Source organism: Morchella sextelata (genome assembly GCF_020137385.1).
Source record: "Morchella sextelata strain SCLS chromosome Unknown scls_6, whole genome shotgun sequence".
In the NCBI taxonomy this organism is placed as follows: domain Eukaryota; kingdom Fungi; phylum Ascomycota; class Pezizomycetes; order Pezizales; family Morchellaceae; genus Morchella; species Morchella sextelata.
In genome coordinates, this window is record NW_025408621.1 from 254085 (window position 1) to 275656 (window position 21572).

Here is a 21572-nt window from a genome sequence, read left to right on the forward strand (position 1 = left end):
AAGAAGACGAGATATCTTCACAGGAAGGAGAGCACGGCTGAATAGACAACGAAGAAGACGAGATATCTTCACAGGAAGGAGAGCAGGCTGAATAGACAGCGAAGAAGACGAGATATCTTCACAGGAAGGAGAGCACGGCTTGAAGTGGAGTGGAGCAAAACGCCCAGCACAGCACAGAGCTGACTGGTTGGTGGTGACGACGCTGCGATTGAGGATCCTCGAAGTCGGAGCAGCTAGACTCTTATCGCCAATTACTCACCCGCACCGTACAGCTCCTCCCGCTGGCCCTAACCTGCCGGTCGCGCAATACGTCACGCACAAGCACATGCCGTCCGTAGGTTTGGCCGGGAGAGCTCGTTCCAGCACCACAATCACATCAGCGCTGCGCTCGATCGCAGCAGGCACCAGATCAAGAAGAAAGAAAGAAAGAAAGCCAACACGGTGCAGCAGTGCAGTTCTGGTTTGGTGACGATATCTAGAAAAAAAGTAAGCAGTGTTGCGGGGGGGAAGGCAAACATGAGGGAGCGCTTGAGCCGGTTTCTACTGCTAGCAGGTATGTACGTACATAGTTACATAACTGACCTCATGTGATATCACTCGAAGTCCGGATCAGATATGGTGATGCAATGGAAATATGTACATGTAGGTATGTAGCTGTTAGGGTTTTGTAGATGGAGAGCGGAGAGTAACGAGGCCAATGCGGTTTGCCGATCAAACCAGGCAGCAGCAGCAGCAGCAGCAGAAGAGAAATGTCTCTCTCACTGAGGCTGTAGATTACTCGACACACCTGTACCTACATGTAAGCATCAGCCAGCACTCCTGGTCCTCAGTACCCCCCCACACCCCCCACAAGGAAGATCACTCACCCGCAATGAGTGACCTGCACACCCTCCTCCCAACCTACACACCCCCCACCCCCTCCTCTGCCGACCTCCTCACCGCCTTCTCTACCGCCCTCATCCCCACCACCGACCTCCTAACCCAAGACGCCCTCGCCCTCTCCCGCCGCCTCGGCACCACCACCCTTGCCAGCGTCCTTGACATTAAGCTCCTCACACACTCCATCACGTCCGCCCTCCACGCCGACACCACCACCACCACCACCCCCACCCCCCAATTCCTCACCACCGGCGACACCGCCCTCGACGCCCTCCTCGGCGGCGGCATCCGCACCTGCTGCATCACCGAGTTTGTCGGCGAGAGGTATGCTTCCCCCCCCCCCCCCCCTTCCTTTTTGGATTCAACGCGGCGCTGACGCGCGCCCCACAACAGCGGAGCCGGCAAGTCCCAGTTCCTCATACCCTTGCTATTGACTGCGCAGCTCCCCGTATCCCGCGGCGGCCTAGGCAGGAATGCCGTCTATATCAGCACCGAGGCCCCCCTCAGCACCCCACGGCTCTCGCAGCTACTAGCATCGGATCAATATCCAGGGGCTTCCCTCGACGGAGTATATACAATTACGTGTTGCGATCTCGAAGCGCAGGAGCACGTCCTGCGCTACCAGCTGCCTGTTCTCGTGGAGCGGCATAATGTCGGGGTTGTGATTATCGATAGTGTTGCAGCCAACTTCCGGGACGGGGAGGCGGGGGGCGCGGCAGCGAGGGCGAGGAGGGGAGGGGAGCTGGTGAGGATGGCGGAGGGGTTGAGGGGGGTGGCGGTGAGGTGTGGCGTGGCGGTGGTGGTCGCGAATCAGGTTGCGGATTGGTTTGGTGGTGGGGGAGGTAAAGGGGGGGAGCTGGGTTTGGATATGCAGGCAAGGTGGTTTAATGGCTGGGAGGAGGAGGAGGAGGGCGGCGAAGGCGGAGCGGCGAAGGTGCCGAGTCTGGGCATGGTGTGGGCGTGTTTGCTGACGGTGAGGGTCGTGGTGAAGAGGGTGGAGGTTGGGGGCTCCTGGAGGAGGAGCGTGAGGGTTGTGTTTGCGCCGTGGGTCGGCGGCGGGAGTGAGATGGGTTTCGAGGTGTGGGAGGGGGGGGTTAGGGCAGTGGTGGAGCCGGCGTCGTAGTCGTGATCTTGGTAGGTAGGTTTTAATTGCGAGTGACATTCTGTAGAATGGTTAGTATTAATATAAAAGGCCCCACTACTAGCTATCCCCCATCCACCGGGTGATACTCCATGTGATACTCTACTACAGAATAAACCGAGTGACATCGTATGATCCACTGCTCCCATAAAACCTCTACCTTCGTCTAGAGACCCTTAGACCCCTTCCCTCCAGCTGAGTATGTACCCGCTTAATACTAGCTCGCCGACGAGATACAGCATCACAAGCTTTGATAGCTAGTCCTGGACCAAGCCTCGGCCGGCTAGCAAAGATTTACTCCCGCTCAAAACAAAGCCCCGGCTTCTTAAAAAGTCTATCTGGGTAATTCTGGAGCTTCAAACATCGTGGGAAAATATTGCTGTGTGTAGTGCACCATTCAATACCAGCCATACCAAAAGATCACTCAGAACATGCCTGAGTAATAGTGACCATGGTCTGGTCTTGCGTTTTCCAGGCCACCTTTGGGGCCGATCCGGCTCCGTCCAAGATACGAGGCATCCTTTAATTTGGCTGACTGACACTGGTGAAGTACTGCAAGTCTCCGAGTAGTGATCACCTTGGCCGCTTTAAGATTGTGGATTGATCATTCCGTGTTCTTAGACGGTATCTTCCTGAGAGAAGCCGTTTCTCCGGGTGTATGGTGGTGTACCAACTATGTAAGTGATAGCTTGCAGCTTCAGTGCCAGGGAGCGGACATCGGGGCCCTAACCCTGCCCTACACGACATTTGGTTCCGCAACGTCGTGCAGTCAGTGCCTCTAGACGGGGACGAAATCGCTCCCTCACTCAGCCATGTGCCAGCTCACCACGGTGATATGATACGATTCAGCCCCACGAAGTCCTGCACCAGAGAGCCCTTGCTTCTAAGTCCTAGCCTCCGGCCAATTGGGGGTATCCGGGTTGGGACCTGTTATTATAGGACCTGGAGGGGGGCTTTAGCTTCCGGTGCGCTGGATACGCGGTATCTTCAGAGCTGGCTGTGAAATGCTCGGTTTATTGAAAAAAGGCTGTTATTGCCCTTGAGCTTATTGGACAATTGTTCCTTGGCGCCAATCATGAGACATCACTCGTATATGTGATATGAGTGAGTGATAAGAATTCAGCTGTCTCTGCGGAGAAAGGAGAATGGCTCATAGGGTTTTGCGACCAAATCATCAGGTTTGTCCCATGTAGTTAGTCAGCGGATCTAAGGACCTTTTCAGGCTCTTAGTGTTATGATTCGCCTATCGTGGATTTAGCCTTGTCCAGATCTTGCTCTTGCTCTTGTTCCGATAAAAGGATGGAACGATGATGGTGGTTCTATCGCCTGTTTGCCACAGCTTAACTTATACTGGCTCATAAAACTAATACCTATCCCTCATTGTTTACAGCCATGTAACTTCTGTAACGTGTTTTAATACCTTAACAAATTATCTGTCCCACAATATGTCGTCCCGTTCTTCCATTCTTTCTAGAGGCGGTTTGGGCTTGGCAAATGGGCCATGAGCAGCCTTTATTGTCTGGTTTACTTCGACCAATCCTACTGAATTGTAGCTGACTCAAAGGGACGAAAAAAACGGGGCGAAGATATCACATTGATTTTTATATCCAGAGTATATCTCCACGCAAAATACTAGTCGATTCATGCTACAACAGTATCAATCACCCCCGCCCGCGGGCACTCAATCCACCATGCATTGGTATGAGAAAAGATAGGAAATTAAAAGGGAAAAAAAGAATATTTCCGAATCCTCCATGCCCAATTCGCCAATAATAACTGCGGAAGAGACGTTTCGACACAACGCCAAAGAAGGTGTGAGCCTCAAAAGAAATAAAACCCAACTAGACAATGGGATTGCAATAACCACACCCGGGTATTATCACTACGCCCCCTTTTCAATCAATTTCAATGACATCAGGTCCACCCTTTCCCTTTCCTTTGCCTTTCTTGGCATTGGCGGCGGCTCTCAAGGTTTGTCCCGCACCGCTAAATAGCGTTTCCTTCCCGCTCTTTTCCTTCTCCTCGTCCTTCTTCTTGACTGGTTTGATCTCATACCCAAAGAACAACGTGCCCCGCGGTACCCTCAATGGCTGTGGTCCAGACCCCTTCCTAACGGTTCCTGTCGGTACAGTTGGAGGTGGCTTGTTTGTTGAGGTACCTGCAACAGGTGTAGAAGGCTTGTCCTTAGGCGTTGATGTTTTTGATCCCTTCAGCTTCTGTCCACCTCCAGAGAAGTATGATGATTTGGTCGCGGCAGCCTGGGTTGAGCCAGGGGCGATGGCAGCGTAGTTGAGTGATCTTGCCATACTTCCCTCCTGAACTCCCAATGGAGTGACCCTTCCTCCCCCGACTACGGAACCAGGCCTGGAGCTTCCACTGGACCGTGGCATGCGTGCGGGTTCAACATAGTCGAGTGGCGGAGCAAAATCGACTTCAAGATCTGTCTCGACACACGAAATAGCGCCCTGAGGGGTCTCGGGCTTGACTTCGAGAACGTTGATCTCGAAAACTTGTTCGTTGTAGAGGAAAGAGAACGTATCTCCCTTGGTGAGCGCCGAGAAGTTTCGCAGGGCGTTCTCAAGAACAGCCTTGGGGTCGGTGATAGACTCAAGGAAGGAGACGGATTGAGGCTGAAGTTTGATAAAAGTTCCAGAAGGGAGATCTGTCGACTTGATCTGTAGAAGATCACCAGGTTCTAAAAGTAATGTGTTCATCATCTAGTCTAACCGTTAGCCTTGTTCAAGCTCTAAGTCAAAGGGGTAGTAAAGACTCACCCAGTGCGGCAGATAGACCCGCCCCTCCTCCGCGATAAACTCCAACACACCCGCGTGAGTTCCAGTACCCTTTGCCCCATTTTTAAGCTCAAACAACATAGGATACGCAATATGCAGCCTTGTAAGTTTGTCCAACGCCGACGGCGGCAAGATGACCTTTCCACCATAGTTTACGTTCTCTCGCTCGTTCCCCGCCATCATAATTACTGGATAGCAGCGGAGGTACTCATCGTAGCGGCGGGTCGGGCGGGAGCTGCCACGTCCCCCACCATAGGAGATACCGCCATCGTCTTCTTCGTAGAAGTTACTACCGAACTGTTGGTTTCGTTACATATTAGCACAAAGAGCTCACAGGTGAGCTCCGAGGGGAGGGGCGGGAGGGTGACGTACCATGGTTTGTATAGCTGTAGAGGGTGAATATTGCGATAACCAGGAGAGGCGATACGATGATGTTGTTGAGTAAAGGTTGAATGATGATGGGTGGATATGTTGATGATGGACTGTTCTGTGGAAGGTCAAAGAACAGCTCTAGAATGAGCACAGAGAAAGAAAGTTGCCCGCGTTCCTAGCAATGTTGACGTCAGCCGCGGTCACGTGCCGTAATCCACATAAGAGGCGCTTACAATACTGTTAGCCGCCAAATCTCTCATGGTCACTCGCTCGTAAGTGTGAGATGAAAGGGCCATTCTATGCAGTAGCAGGCTACACGTACGACTATATGCTTTAGGAATTTCTTTTTAACCTTTTGCCAATGATTGTAGTTACACATGTGTGCTGTTCATGTACCAACAGTGAAAATCACCGGCACCGCTTTCCTGGTTTCGTATTCCAGAATTGTTATACCAAGAAAAGTAGAGAGAAACAGATATCAATCAGTCGTTTTATGATTCAGTAGCATAGGGGATTACTACTCTGGGGAATAATGTTGATTTTTGATCGGAGGTATGGACTTGAGAGTCCTGCCCAGCTCGCACTTTGTGGTACAAATGTGTCGTATGAAAACTGGTATCCGATATAAGCATATTTTATACGTTTCGGCTTCCAGTATTACAAGGCCTGGTAATACGACGCAGTCGGAAGCATCCAAGAAAAGTAAATAATTCGTAAATCGCATTCATGATATATAACACTATGATAAAGACAATCAAAATAGCACGCAATGAATGTAATCATAATATCATTGACCAAAGTAACCCAATCCTCTGCAGATAAGAAAACCAGTTCCCTACATGTGCTTCCATTCCATCACACGTTCCACATCTTTTTTACGGCCCTCTACATTTCCATCCATCCCCAATATACATACACACAAAATGAATAAAAAAAAAGAAAAGGTGTAAAGTGTAAAAGTGTAAAACATAGAGAAACTATTAACGAGTGTCGAGTCATTCCTCGACTAGGTGCTCTGGGGTTCTCCCATTCTTCCGGACAGAGTATCGACAATGCTTCTCAGGTCCAGCCAGAATGCCTTTCTTGGTCTTCTCGAGCTCCAGTCTGTTTCTCCCTCCTTCAGATCATGCACGGGTGTGAATACTACACTTGCGCCTCTAATACCAATAACAGCTGAAGTGCTTGCGTCTTCCAGGATCTGCTGGGAGGTTTTGCCGTGGTTTTCTTCCATGAATTGGATGCAACGGACTGCCAAACGAACAGCACGAACACGGTCCATAGGAGAAGGAGTTCCACCTTGTTGGACGTGTCCAGGAATTGCGGTGCGGGATTCGAAACGCCCGTTAGCCTCCTCACGAATCATATCGGCAATGATTTCTGTCGTGTAGGTCTTTGAGGCTTTCTCGTTCCTATTTGTGCGTCAGTATTGCTTGTTCTACATCAACTCAATGACGGGTAAACGAACCTCAAGATCAGCTTTCCAGCACGGTTCATGCCCTTGTCGTTGGCGAAGCTTTCACGTAGGTGACCAATATCATTCTGGAGCATACTGATGTTGATACCCTCTTCAGGCGTGTAAACGGCCAACGCACCGACCGAAAGACCGGCCATTGTAGCCACATATCCTGATCTTCCTCCTTGACATTCAACGCTGTGAAATATTGTCAGCTATTTCTTTTATATCTAATCAGCAGAAGACGTAAGACCTACACGAAAACCCTTCTCCTGGAAGCACTGGCACTCTGTTTAATAGCATCACAATAATCGATCAAGGCGTTCAAGCATGTGTCACTTCCAATACTGAACTCCGTCCCCGGAACGTTGTTACTGATAGTAGCTGGCAAACAGGTCATTGGGATTCTGAATGCTGGATAGCTTGTCCTCGCTTGGTGAAGCTCTGTGAGCGCGTGGTACGCCTCAAAACCACCAATAATCAACAATCCGTCAAATTTGTACTTTTGGAAGTACCAGGCAACCATTCCCATATCTTCACTTGGAAGAGAACGGTTAGTTCCGATCTCAGAACCACCACGAATAGCCCAAGCCTCAACCATGAGCCAAGTAAGCTCACGGACAGAGTCGTGACGGACAAGACCGGGGAAACCGTTATGGATGGCGAAAGGACGGTGACCGCGGGAAAGACAGTAGAGAGCCGCAGCACGGGTAGCAGCGTTCATACCACCGGCAGGGGCACCGACGTGGATAATGGCAATTTTCATGCGCTTTGAATTGTGAGATACGGGCTTTTAATTGAGAGAATGGGGTTGGGATTCTACCTTATCTTCGGGTGCCTTAACCTGGAGATCCTCCGGCTTAGTAGTGGCCATGTAGGCTCTGTGGTACTCCTCAAATTCTGCATCTCGCAGTTCCATGGCGCCTTCGAAATCCTTGTTCTTGATGCAAGCTGCTACAGATTGAGTCTATGGTACTTGATTAGCTACATAAACTGTTTCCTGATAATTCCAGAACGAGTAAACTTACCAACTTGACAGCATCCATCAGAGGCTTTCTAGTGATCTTGTTCTCATTGATCGCAATCATAGGACTTGGGGTGTCTGGTGTAGATTCCAGGACAGCCTCAACAGCCTCAACACCTTGTAGCGTCGCCAACATACGGTCATAGGCGCAAGCAGTTCCTCCGCGCTGAACGTGACCGAGTGTAGTGATACGGGTGTCGAGTCCAAGCTTATCGACAAGGATGTCCTTTACGTACGAGGCACTGACAGGATTAAGATCTCTATCGATAGCACCTTCGGCAACGATGACAATCGTCTTACGCTTTCCGAGTTTTCGGTGCTGTAGCAGTAGCTTAGCTTGTGTTCTTGAATTTTAGAAAGCTTGTCAAACTAACCTTCGCAATGATGTCACACATTTCGTTCTCCCATCCTACAACTGGTGGCTTCTCGGGCAAGAACACAAAGTCTGCTCCAGTACTGACACCGGCCATCAACGCAAGCCAACCGCAATGCCTTCCCATAACCTCAACAACGAAAGCTCTAGAATGACTGTATGCAGTTGCATCAATGAAGTCTACTGCCTGACAAATTCTAGTGAGTGAGGAGTACGCTCCAATCGTAGCATCCGTAGATGACATGTCGTTATCAATACTTCCCACCAATCCCACAATATTGAGATGTTTGAAGGGGTTGATTTGTTCCTGTGTAAGCTCTTTCTTCTTCACAAGCTCGTCCAAAAGATCCGGCCACTCGCTCCTAAAGATGTCAGCACCAGTTAAGGAGCCATCACCACCACAGATAATGAGCGCATCAATTCCGTTCAAGATCAAGTTCTTCGCACCCGCCAATCTTCCTGGGCGCTCACGGAACTCCTTGCAACGGGCAGTACCAATGAGAGTTCCACCCTCAGACAACCAACCACGGACATCTTCCCATCGCATTCTCTTGATCAAAGAACCACCCTTCACAAGACCCTCGTAGCCCTCGTAGATGGCGTATGCTTCGCAGCCCTTGGCAATGGACATTCTGACCACTGCTCTGACAGCCGCGTTCATACCTGGAGCGTCACCACCGGAGGTCATGACACCAATCCTCTTTCGCTTTCCTCCGGCGGTTGTAGGACGGGAGATATCCATCATCTGCTCTGCCTTTGTCATGTTCAGGTACCCATCGGTAGGTCTGATCCGTGTGAAGGGGTTTGCCTTCGCAGTGAATCCAACCAAAGTACCGATAGGATCATGGGTGTAAATCTCGCAGGCTTCCCGCTCACTTGGTTGGAATTGGCAAAGGATTTTCTTGCTCTTCAGCAGCTCAGCGATCTTTGGCAGGAATGCCGTGCAGAGGACAATGCTCTGAGAAGAACCCCTCCAGTCGTAAGATTCCTTGCTATTCGCCGTTCTCTCTGGCGGCTTCTGGGGGTCTTGGCGTACGATGCCGTGAGCATGGTGAACGGCGTCAGAAACGAAGCGAATCTTGAGGGAAATATCATTCGATTCATTGCTGCTTTCGCTCTGGGAGTAGAGCCATGTTTCCTTCTCTGAAGACAAACAGTGGTCTACCTCCCGCTTCGTGGTCGGGTGGGTGCGATCGTAAACAAATGTCTCTTTAAAGCCCAGGTCGGTGTAAAATTCAACAGTGCTATAGAAGAGGTCCTCAGTGGGCGCAACCAAAGAAACGAAGGAAACGCCGCTGGTTAGGGAAGAATGATAGTTAGCGGGTTGCATTCTGACTTTTTTGGGGGGTTCTTTCGAACTGGCGGAGGAGGTAGAAGATAAATTTGGGATGAGAGAGTAGGGCAGGTTTCGAATTGATCGAAAAACCGCGGAGGGGTACCTAAGTAGGGTCTTTTGTTCTGGTGCCGTCGTCATGGCTTTTTCCTCGTTACGGGTCGCGGCAGGCGAAATGTCAGAACTGCTTTGGGTTTTTAAACAAAGTTGACAATAGTAGCAGCGGGGCAACCCTCAACAACAGCGAATCAACAACTTCGAGTGAATCAGTACAAACTACAAGCAGGGTCGAATCAAAAGAATTGGGATAAAAACCAAAATGGCAGAAACTCACAAGCACGAGCAGCAGCAGCACAGAGATGGAGGGAGGACGGACAAGATAGAAACGACGAGTACCACTAAGAGGGAGAAAAAAAACTGGACCCCGAGAGAGAAAAAACGGTTTACCAGAGAATAAATCAGGACGGACCAGTAGGTAGACGCGGGATGTTTGCAGGCAGCAGGACCCCGAGACTATCTAAATGTCCCTACCCTGATATGCGGTCATCTCTCACCACCTTAAATCCTGTTACTACCGTGATAGTGGAACGATAAGAGATCGTGACCCCGCTCTTAGATAATTCCCTTTCTCAAGGAAATTATTTGTTCTCACAACCCCGCCGCTACATCTCTGGGCACGCCTCATCCCGGATCCCCTGCATCCATGCCGGTGATCGTGGGGGGGTTTGAACTTCAGACAGTTCTGCCACAAACCTGTCAACATGTGGTTGAGATAATCAACGTTTGTCACAACCTAGGTACTGTACCTACCTCAAAACTCCTTGTACGCGGAAGAAAAAAAAGAGTACTAACGCTGTAGGTACATCTATGTAGGGTTACAAGGCCCCAAGACCGGGTATGGATATTTAGAGTCCGGTACGGCTACACCTGCGTAATTTTGGCGAGCAAATCGAAGTGGTCAAGCGCAGAACGTGAATGGATCGAAGTAATTGCAAATGGAAACTCCATTCTGCGGTTTAAACACCGGATCTTCAAATCGTCCCGATGTGACAACATGAATACTCAAATTCTCACGATCAGCCCCATTGGAGATGATGTCTCGGGACTTTGACGCGATGGGCTTGGGCTTGTCTTCTCATGAGTTTGTTTTTTTTTCATTCTTTTTTTCCGGACAATCATTTACCAGATTGCCAAGAACCACCCCTGTTCTTTAAAACCCGGCTAACCGCCTCATGCATTGTTACCAGTACGATCTCGGATACGGACATAGAAATTCACTGGCTATGGTTTGTCTGGCACAAAAGAGAGCGTCTTAAACCAATCAACTAAATTGCTCCAGCCAAATAATGGATATTGAACTGTTGTCGCCAGCCCTTCAGAGAAGCTTCACTCGGGAACGTGAGACGAAGCATCCATACAAAGGCCTACGTATGCGATAATAGTATATAGGATGATCATGCTGTGCAACGCCGCGTCCAAGATCCGGGAAATCCAGCTCCCGAACCTACGGAGTATATTTCTGTGCTTGTGGAGTGATAATGACACTTTATTACTGCAACACTGCGACTCGGATAAGGGGTTTTTGGTCAGTCACCCCACTAACATGTGTCGCCGAAATCGAGTGACACAACGTGACGTGCGCGCCACACAAAGTATCTAGGTTCATAGAAAATCACTCGGATCTAGATCTCCTACTAAAACGCTCATCCCCGAAGTGGCGTCTGTTTATTTGGATGATTAGAATAACGGTACCGCGCGAGGCCGGCCAGTCGCCGTGACCACTCACTTGCCGTTTACAAATGGAGATAGTTTTTCCAAAATCAGGAGAAGTATATCCAAATTCCTCAATCCTCTTTTTGTATTAATTGCCAAGGGAAACGGTGAGTGAGTGGTCACGGCAATCGGCCGGCGTCGCGCGGTACGGGGAAGTTATAAATTTCGTATAAACTAGCCATTTCGCCACTCACCTGACTACCCTCAACTAGCTACTCATTTTTAAGGACGTTATCACGAGAATCGTGCTGTTGCCGTGGCTCCATTTAAGATTTCATTTAAACAAGAACCGTACTATTTCTGGGACTGCCATCTCAGATAAAGGAATAGCCATGAGCTAAAACTCCAGATCCGAAGGTGAAGTTTGGGTGGAAACATCAAGCTGGAGTATCGTTTAGTTTTGTAGGCAAGGCCATTCTTCACCATGTATCGCAAGATAATGGCCTCAGTGTCAAATGTTTCCCCAGACAGTCGCCTAACATGATTAAAATGGCTATTTACCTGTGTGATTCTATGTAGCACTACAATTTGATCTTCCAAACTCTTGAGGCCTCGCATTGGTCCGAGAGTGAATAACCCTAACCCTGACCAGTCCCCACAGCTATGTTCCGCCCCCCCTCCTAAGCGCAAAAAGAATATTGAAGGTAAAAGCCATTCATAAAAGAAAAGCATTCATACAACAGAGGAACAAAAAGTATCGCCAATGGATCATGGTTCGCTCACCAAAGGGACCTTCCCGCAGATCGAACCTAGACCCCGTAGTGTCCGGCCGCAACGTAGGGTGAGTAGAAGGTGTATCCCAATTGACCACTCACCCATACCTTGCAAAAACCGGGAGTGATAGTTGAGGGAGCCGACTGCTTTTTCTCCAACCACATGTGACCCGCGTAGACAAATTGAACCCGCCCATACTCGAACACAAAAGACAGTTGGCCTGGGGACTTAGTACTCGGATGCAAGCTCCCACCGGCTCCCAGATGACTCGCCACAGTTTCTCGGGTGGCCTCGCGAGTACAGAAGATACGATATCGTGCTAACAAACATTTGCACACAGCCTCTGGTATCTGACGAGCAGCTATCATGAGGAAAAAAAACAGCGTCGGCGACCAGCACATCATGCCGCACACAACAGCAGCTGTGGGCAAAGGACACAAGAAGTGCTTTAGATCTAGAATCTAACCCGCTAGATCATTTATCAGGCACAGAATCTTTGTACGTAGGGCACCAACCCCCGGTCACTACATGTACTTCTATCTAGCCTTCAATCGTTTGTATGTGCTTGAGTGATTCATCCAGACCTTAAATCGCATTCTTTGACTTCCGAATCTCAAGGACACCCCCACCACCGGGGTCTATTAGCCCTACACCCCAAACCATACTCGCGGCCAACCGGCCGCTCAAAAACCCCCTCTCCCGCCAAAATCAAACCTTCACCCAGCCCACCATACCCAGCACCTTATCTCCGCACCTAATCTGCCCCCAGAACACCCCAACCCGCCTCCAAAAAAACAAAAACTGCCCTGACCCGGATTTGAACCAGGGATCTCAGCATTTCATACAAGTGCTGCGCCTTACCAACTTGGCCACCAGGGCATGGATTTTCAATGCACTCTGGTACGTTATGGAGCAGTACTAGGACGTGTGTCGCAGGGGGCTTGTGGTGGCCGGCTCGAGTGCTGGGTGCTGCATTGGGGGGCTGCTGGATGCCTTGGTTACGTATACAGGTAAGAGGAGATTAAAGCTCGACCAAGACTGGGAGCATGCAGCCGGGCCCCGGGGGTTCGTGAATGCGGAGTGAGACGATAGAGTATGATCATGAAGCAATAGAGCAAACCATACAAGCAGCATCAACATCTTCCACTCCCCACACCTCGTGCTTTAAAGTGATATGCAAAGTTACTGGTCAATTGGTGCAGATGTCGACGGACGGCCGGACATCACCACCACTCGCCCAGACAGCTAGAAGATCTACATTCATCTTTCTGGTTATCATAAAGGGTTTTGTATAAGCTATGTAGTCTATTGCTCCCAAATTTTCTGGAATTTTATGGGTGCTGGTTGGGTTATGGTCGATCACGCGCTCTTTCATTGGTGCCGGGTGAGTTTGTGTTCTGGGGGTATGATTGGAGCGAGTGATATCCTGTGACTCATATATTTACCATATCGTCAGTCTTTAGTGCGGTGTGCCCATTAATTGGATGGGAGTCTAGGAAGATTTATATAGAAACATAATCTGATTCTGTCCCAGAAATTCAGAAACAAATAATCTCATTACGTTCAGAAACAAATTTCGCCGATTAAGTTACATGATATTTTTTGTCCATGCGCACGCGTACGTTCCCAAATAAATAAACCAACTAAATAAACGATCCCACCCAATACAAACTACAACTAAAACTAAGCCATAACATTAAAAATTTCATTTCTCCACCCCGTCTCCTCCAACCCCCCTCCTTCTCCTCCAGCCTCCACCCTTTGCCCCACAGCCTCCACCTTTCTTATCACCGACCCTGGAGGCCTCTCGCCAGGGAACAAAACCTCTCCCATACCAATATTCACCCTAAACGCCCCACTGCCACTCCTTCTTCCCCCCTCAGGCCTCGACAACACCGCCCTAATCCACGATTCCACGCTCCCTCCGCCCTGTCCCGCAATCGACGCCACCCGCATTCGCTCAACAAGCGCATGTATCTCGCGATCTGCCATCTCAAACCCTTCCCTAATCTTCTGCTCCAGCAGCCTCGACAGCAGCTGCCTTATCGCCGGGCGTATGATCGGTGCGAGCAGCGCCGCAGCCCATGTATGGTATGCGTGGTAGTTGTAGCGGAACTTGTGGATTGTAACATGGACGGAGCGCAGGTGGAAGTAGCTTTCCGTCGTTGGGGTGTCAGAATCGTAGTCGTCATCATCGAGGATTGAGTCGAGGATGAGCTCGGCGGAAGCGCCGCGGCCATCCATGAACATGTCGAAGAAACCACGGTCGGAGAAGGTTAGGCCGGTCTTTTTGCGGAGGATGAAGGAGGCGTCTTTGAAGAAGAGGTTGATATTTTCAATTTTGATGCGGGTGGTGGCGGCGTATTTGGAGGTGAAGGTGTAGTCGTTTATGAATTCTGCTCTTGTGAGGGCTTCGAAGAGCATGCGGCCGGGGACGAAGTGGTCTGTTTAAAACTATTAGCTAAATAATTTAAATATTAGTAGGAAGAGGGAGATATATACCAGACTCCAAAATGACATTTTCCAAGATCAAGTCGAAATCCCGATCCTGATACTCAATCCTCGGCATCGGGATGTATCTGATCTCGCCCACAAACCTCGGTAGCACCACATCCACCAAATCCTTCACCACCTTTCTCCTAAAGCCCTTAAACTGACCGTTCCTATCTAAGATCACCAGGTCATTAAACACCTTCTTACTCGTCTCTACGAGCCTCCTGTTCTCGCGGTCGTTGATTATGCAGTCTCGGTAGGTGCGCAGCTCCTCAAATAGCCGCTCCATGTCGGGCCGGTACTTGTCCTTCTTCTCGGCGAGGAGCTCCTGGGAGCGGTCATAGAGGCGGTGGGCTTCGGCGTCGGCGGCATCTGAGGTGATAAAGTCTTTGTCAGTCAACGCGCGCTGGATGAAGTGGGTGGCGGCGTGGTAGAAATCGGTGAGGTCAGGGTCGTTCTGGACGTCTTCCATGACTTGGTGCAGGGCATCACTGATGTCGTCGAGTGGTTTGCCATCCGCAAATACCATCAATATAGCCTACGCTAATATCAATAACCCATACTAAAACTAAGATCATGGGAGGAGTGGGGATTGATACCTTAGCCTGCATAAAGGCCCTATCAAAATGCTCATCCGTCTGCACCCCACTCTCCTTCGTTCTCTGCGCCTCCTGCGTCATCTTATCCCTTAACGTCGCTCCATATTTTCTCATGAGCCCCATCAAAAAGTCCACCGCCTCCTGATAATCCGGGTTATTCTGAATCTCCGTCAATACCCTCTTGAGCCTGTTCACCACCGCATCTCGCCGCTGCTTGGGGAATTTCTGCCGTAGGTACGACTCCATGTCGTCGCGCATATGCTGCATCTTCTGCCATGCCTGCTCGCCATATTCGCGGCCTTTTTCTTTCGCCTGCGACTTGAGTTGTGCGCTGGAGGGTGGCTGGGAGTCCTTGTCGCCGAGACCGGATTCGGCGGGTTGATCGAGGTTGGAGATCTCGGATTCGGTGGGTCGGAGTGTGTCGGCGGTGGTGGTGGCGATGGATCCTACCTGGGAGGCGGCATCGGCGAGAATTTCGCGGGCGAGGACTGGGTTGAGGTTAGATGTTAGTATTTATTAATTTTTCACAGCTGTTTTCGACTCGAGAGAGATATAACTATACCTGAAGCATCGTTCAACAAATTCCTGAATTCAGGGCTGGAATAAAGCAGGCTTGCCAGGTTCCTCAGCCTTTTGTACACTAGAAAATAATTAGTTGGTTTTTTTTTGTCTCTAGTTATGAAAGCCAATGATTATCGACACATACTTTTCTGCACCTCCGCATTCGACGGCCTCACAGCGTCGGCAGTCGCCCCGGCGCTCGTCATGGCACCCGACATACTCGGGCCCCTCATCGAGATCCGCGCGTTCGAAGTATTATAAATAAACTCCTGTATCTTATCATCCGACTATCCCCATCACCACCGTTAGCGCCTGCATCTGCATCACAACGCATCACTCGCTACCCAAAACTTACATTTTTACTCAACCCCAGCTCGACCACGGCCTCTATCCACGCCCTAACATCCCTAATAAACCCCCTTCCATGCGAACTTAGGCGGCGGTTTCGACTATCTAGCACGCCCGACGTACGAAGCGCATACCGCGCCCACTGCGCGATCTGCTCCGTCGTCGGCATATAGCCGGCGCGCAACGCGAGGATCGCTTCATATGTGCGCAACTTCTGGCGGATGCTGGTTTCTTTAGCGGCTCGGGTGGGGTCGGAGTGTTTGCTAATTAGAGATGCGTGCAGGTCGCGGTCAATGTCTTGGGAGTATTTGGCTGTCGACATGACGGGGGCGTGGTCGATATGGTGGGCGGTGGGTTTGTGGGAGGAGTCAGAGTCTGAGTCGGAAGTGTATGAGGTGGAGAGATCGAGAGGGGGCGGTGGGGGATCAGAAGTGCGGCGGGTGCGTGTTTTTGTGGTGGTTATGGGGGTTTCTTCAGCAGGGTAGTATTTGGTCGTGCGGGAGAGTGCTTGGTTGGTGGTTGTGCCAGTGGTAGCTGCAGCGGTGGGATTCTTCTTATCTCTGCCCATTTCATGTTTTCCGTGAGTGTGTGTGGCCTATCTGCGCTTTACACCATCGTGTAGATGATTATATCTAGAGTATTCCTCCCCGTCTGATACATACTGTATTATAGCAAGTATCTCTCCTCCATGACAATGAGCATTCCATGTCGTCATTGCCCACCCACTCTCACTCGCCCACTGCACCCACTGCTGAACTCCAATTGGAGCAACCCGACCCAAGCAAAAGCACCACTGACGTCGCCAACAGCCGATTACCGTGAGTGCGGAACCCAGAAACGTCAGTATTTCCTCATCACCGTCTCTCACGTGCCCTGTTGCCTAAAACGGAACCATTGGTGTATTAATTGAGACATCGTGCCAAGACACATATCGTGGCGAATATTCGTCTATCATTGTAGCCGTTGATCATGGACCGGGTTTTCTTGTGAAACCTTCCGTTCACGAGGGTTGCCGGTCGGGGGGTGTCTGGGGTGTGAGGATTATAAGTAGGATCCATGCGAGAAAAACAGGAAGCTTGATGGCTTTGGAGTAAGTGCATGTAGGGCCACTGTACCAACATGTACCTAGAGTACTGTGGATCATTGGCCTGTCTGGTTTGCGAAGCTTATTAGAGAGTTTAAGCCACCCGACTTTTTGGCAAACAAAAAAGATCGTCGGACAAAAAAGATCAGCGGTCTAGGCTCAAAAGAGCAAAACTAACGCAGGATTGGGAATCTTTTACACTGATCTTTTTTGTTCTTGCCGGAAATCTCTGGTGGCTTAAACTCTCTATTGCCGTCTTCTTATTCTTAGGAGAGCTTATCCTAGCTATGTATCTTATCCTGGCTGGTCCATGGGGTCAATGACCGGAATGCTTAAAATTGGTTTCCAGAGAGTAAACAACCTAAACCTAACAAAACCTAACAAGAAGCACCGTTGCAATTGATCAGATAGCTTGTTCGTTTGATTGATGACGGGTTAAGGTTAAGGCAGAGACTACAGTGGAGCTTCGCTATAAATAGTAAATGTCCTGGCCACCCATCCTTTATCATAGTCTATGCCACGTGCTATCATATTCCACGTAAGCCGTAGCATAGGGTAACAAGAAGTAGAGACAGGGTAGACTACAAGTATTTGTGTCCACACCGATAGAACTACATGTATGTACATGTAGCTAGAGTCAGACTCTACCGCTATACATGTAGCTATGGAATGATATTCAACCACTAGAGTACTGCCAAATAAAATACCAAATGAGTCTGGGAACGAGACAAGTATCGGTAACAAAACGATTCAATATATCAAAACGATACTGGAAATAACACCACACATGGACTTTCGGACAGTTTGATAAATCGGGCTATGCAATTGCAATTGATAAAAGATGAACCTAGCCATATACACCATATGTTTTGCTTGTTCTTCACAACCTAGCATAAACACAATAGAGTAAGCAATAACTCATGCAATGCAATGCATACATATACTCGTACCTCACGTTTGTAAAAGGAACCACTATTGCATACATTACAAATACACGCCAAGTCCACAATTTAGTATGGTATGCAATAGCGGTTCCTTTTACAAACGTCAGGAAAATCCGAGGCTTCTCTTCCTCAGGCCCGCACGCATCAACAAAGCACTGATCTGCAACCGATAAAGGGGAGCCAGCGGTAACGACTGACAAAGTAAAGAAAGAGATGGATGGATGCTTCATGCACGCTATCCACCATCATGAAGAAAACCATACACACACGCGCAAAAAGCAAAACACACATAACACAAAACAACAGCCCTATATACAGGCACAAAACCACAGAAAAAAACCGCATTAGTTAGTTAGGTATCTATGTAGTTATTTCTCAAAACACATGACTACGTTTTATCCCATCCATCATGTGCACAATTTCACTCCATTCCCCGCCAAAAAAAAAAGAAAAAGAAAAAAACGGGTAGAAAACGTACAACATATAGCCAACAACAACCACAAATAATAAAGCTCGCTAGATGATCTACTACTTACTAAACTACTACTACTAATACTACTACTTCTTGACTGCTAACTACTGACACTACCGCTACTGCTACTACTGCTACTACTGCAGTTGACTACCTAGCAAATACCTTGACTATGCCGTCTCCACCACCGCTCACAACCCATCTTCCGTCCGCGCTCCACACAACGGCACATACGCCCTCCTCCCGCATCAGTCTGTGCGATGGGATCTCCTGTGTGCACGACCTCTTCTCCATGCTCCAGAAGCGCAGACTTGCGTCGTGGCCCGCAGAGACGAGTTCACGGCCGTCTGGCGAGAGTGCAAGCGATGAGATTGACGCGGTGTGGGCGAGCATTGTGTATGTGCATTGACCTGATTCATTCCCGGGTAAGCCATCTATATACCGACGATTACTGGCACACATGGGGGGAGGAAAACTTACCACTGTTCGCATCGAAAATTCTCACGTAACGGTCCTCATGTCCTGTGATAACGATACCGGCCACGCCGCCCTTAGGTCCTGTCGCTCCCGCAACGAGTTCCTCTTCTTCTCGTCCACTCTCGGCGCCACTGTCAAGACTGATGGTTGATGCGACTACCCAGTTGACACCAGTGGCGGGGGTGCCATCATATGTCTCGTGGCTAGACATTTGCGAGATCTCTTCACCCGATGCAGTGTCATATATAATGACTGCCGCGTCGTTATAAGAGACGATAAAGGAGTCTCCAGAGGCGGAGAACGGTGTGATGCACGTTGGGCTTGCTGTAATATCCGGTCTGACAATAGTCGAGATAAGAGAGTAGCTGAATGGATGGGGAGAGGCCGCAGAAGAAATGCTTCTGACACTACCTCTACGATTCCCCGGACCCATGCCTTGTGGCGCCGGAGGTGGTGATACGCTCCAGATCTTCACTGTCCCGTCTCCAGATCCACTCGCAAGTAGTATTCTCTCCTCCGTAGATCCTGCCATGGATGATGAAACTGGGAGTATGCAAACCGCCCATACAACGTCTGTGTGGCCAACAAGAGTAGCCTTGGGGCCCACCATGTTGGATTCCCATACTCTTACTGTAGTGTCCTGACCCCCGGAGAATATCCATCCCCCCTCATTCAGGCCGCTTTCAAGCTCCCCGACAGCTGGAGGACATGTGGCTAAGCAAGTAACCATTCCTTGGTGCCCCCGGTGGGTAAAGTGACTCTGAATATCCATATCCGACGCTCCCTGTGATAAGCCATAGCTGCCGGGAATGTACCATCTTTTCAGTACACCATCATCACCCGCTGTACAGATCTCTGGCTCATTCTGCGTGCCCCCTCCTGTAAATATAATAGCACGGACCACATCTAAGTGGCCTCTCAGTACGAATTTGGGCTGAAAGCTCCCTGCATCCGAGTTGTTAGTCGCATGGGGATCAACGCGGTGTCTTATAGAAAGCTTCTTTCTGCCCATGCTGTTTGTGGGCTTCCCTGTGTGATGGCTTGAGAAATCGAATTCGTCTACATTCGAAGCATCCAAGTCAACGGTAAGACTTGACTCATCGAAATCCCACCCGTCGCCATCACTTGGGCCAGATGAAGTAGAGCTCTCGTTAAGAGATGCGGTAAATGGGTTGGTATCAGCGCCCGCATTGAATGCGTTGGGCTTCTCTCCCGATTGGTCTCGTACCATCGGTTCCGGTATAGCAGACTGCATCTGGGTCTGCTGTTGTTGCTGGTCACTCCTCATTTCATGGGCCTGGGGGTGAGGATGGGGGTGTGAGCCGGCACGGGACCGGGGCAATGACTGAAAGTTTCCAGCATGGTTAACAGGAGGTTGAGGTAACTGGTGGTTAGGGGCTTGGGAAGGCTGCTGCAGCAGCTGCTGTTGAAGCGATGTCTGCTGTTGCTGATGCTGCTGCTGCTGTTGGTGCTGCTGTTGCTGCTGTTGCTGCTGTTGCTGCTGCTGTTGTTGTTGCTGATGCTGCTGGAGCATCTGATTAAGGTCAAGATTGGACTGCTGCTGCTGTTGTTGTTGCTGCTGTTGCTGCTGCTGTTGCGGGGGTGGGTGGTTCGGGGGTGTCAGAAGATATGTAATCTCCTGTAGGCACTTTTCCAGATATGCCCTGCTTTTGTTTCTGGCAGCTTCAGCTCTGAATACTGCCGACGTGTCTCCGAGAAGGTGTGCGTTTGCCTGAAGTCCCGATTGCGGTGCTACCATCGAGAACTCAGTCAGCACTTCAATAACCTTCCTAACTTCAACACCCCCATCGGCGATTCCAACATACACTTCGAGTGTGCCGAGTTCTCAGTCGGTACCGTCTTGGCCCCCTCCGCACCCTCCGCAGCAGCAGCAGTTGCAGCAGCAGGGCCCTTCTTCTTTAGCGCACTCTCCAGCATCTTTATCCTCGTCATGAGGCCCTGCTGCAGCCTCTTTGCAGCTCTATTCTCGCCCTCCAGCTTCGCGATCCGCGCCTTCATCTCCGCGCGCTCAATCTCCCAGGAATTGCGGTCCCGCTCGTGTTTGTGCCATTCCGTCTGTAGGAACCTCATGACACCTATTTATCCCCCCAACACCATTTCATACCCCACCAATTAGCCAGCTCTTCCCTCTCTGCGTTTTCCCGCTAAAAGTAAGGGAAACTTCAGAAATACCTTGAAGCGTGTACTCCGTGCCTATAGGCTGTGACCCACCACCACCTCCGCCGTTGGGTCCCGCGCTGTTGCCTTGCCCGCCATTATTTCCATCGTGTGATCCGGTGTTCGCGGAGGGTGACTGCCAAGCCATGCTCTCTCACGCGCGCCGATCTTGCTGTATCGAAGCTTTGGGGGTAGGTAGTTGAGGTTGTGGGGGGAGAAGGACAGGGAAACCGGTTATATATATCCCTTCCCTAGTTGTAGCAGCAGTAGATAGTCGAAAAATTAGTGGGGGGGGGATGGATGGTGGGGAAGGAAGAAGGTAAACGAAATAGAGTTGACGCTCGGAGGGTTTATTTTTTTTTCGCTTGGTGGGTTTCGTTCGGGATAACGTGGTGTTGTCCTGTGCACTCCTCGCTCGTTGCCTGCGCCGGTTTCCCCAAAAGGAGGTGAGGTCGGTCGGTGGTGTGTGTGCTATGCTGCCAAGAGAATATGCAAGTGGCGGAAAAATATTAGCGTGAGGTGGGTTAAATAGGGTTGGACTAGCGAAAAGGGGTTTGGTCCG

General features: G+C 50.0%; 5 protein-coding genes across 5 annotated transcripts; 1 reads left to right on the top strand and 4 right to left on the bottom strand.

The window, feature by feature from the left end:
• Positions 1-871: 871 nt before the first annotated feature.
• H6S33_011204 (uncharacterized protein) lies at positions 872-2002 on the top strand (the record flags this gene model as incomplete). Its single annotated transcript, XM_044843088.1, has 2 exons — positions 872-1203; positions 1273-2002. 2 exons carry the CDS (start codon positions 872-874, stop codon positions 2000-2002), a joined length of 1062 nt encoding a protein of 353 aa, XP_044695972.1.
• Positions 2003-3915: 1913 nt separating this feature from the next.
• H6S33_011205 (uncharacterized protein) lies at positions 3916-5187 on the bottom strand (the record flags this gene model as incomplete). The annotated part of the gene is made up of 3 exons (XM_044843089.1): positions 3916-4737; positions 4795-5109; positions 5185-5187. 3 exons carry the CDS (start codon positions 5185-5187, stop codon positions 3916-3918), a joined length of 1140 nt encoding a protein of 379 aa, XP_044695973.1.
• Positions 5188-6190: 1003 nt separating this feature from the next.
• On the bottom strand, positions 6191-9508 carry H6S33_011206 (uncharacterized protein; the record flags this gene model as incomplete). The annotated part of the gene is made up of 7 exons (XM_044843090.1): positions 6191-6593; positions 6650-6835; positions 6895-7406; positions 7461-7604; positions 7666-7980; positions 8036-9329; positions 9474-9508. 7 exons carry the CDS (start codon positions 9506-9508, stop codon positions 6191-6193), a joined length of 2889 nt encoding a protein of 962 aa, XP_044695974.1.
• Positions 9509-13537: 4029 nt separating this feature from the next.
• H6S33_011207 (uncharacterized protein) lies at positions 13538-16423 on the bottom strand (the record flags this gene model as incomplete). The annotated part of the gene is made up of 6 exons (XM_044843091.1): positions 13538-14298; positions 14357-14885; positions 14947-15434; positions 15509-15586; positions 15653-15794; positions 15863-16423. The coding sequence occupies 6 exons, from the start codon at positions 16421-16423 to the stop codon at positions 13538-13540; spliced, it is 2559 nt and encodes an 852-aa protein (XP_044695975.1).
• Positions 16424-18505: 2082 nt separating this feature from the next.
• Positions 18506-21158, bottom strand: H6S33_011208 (uncharacterized protein; the record flags this gene model as incomplete). The annotated part of the gene is made up of 4 exons (XM_044843092.1): positions 18506-18765; positions 18836-20584; positions 20659-20928; positions 21026-21158. The coding sequence occupies 4 exons, from the start codon at positions 21156-21158 to the stop codon at positions 18506-18508; spliced, it is 2412 nt and encodes an 803-aa protein (XP_044695976.1).
• Positions 21159-21572: the final 414 nt, after the last annotated feature.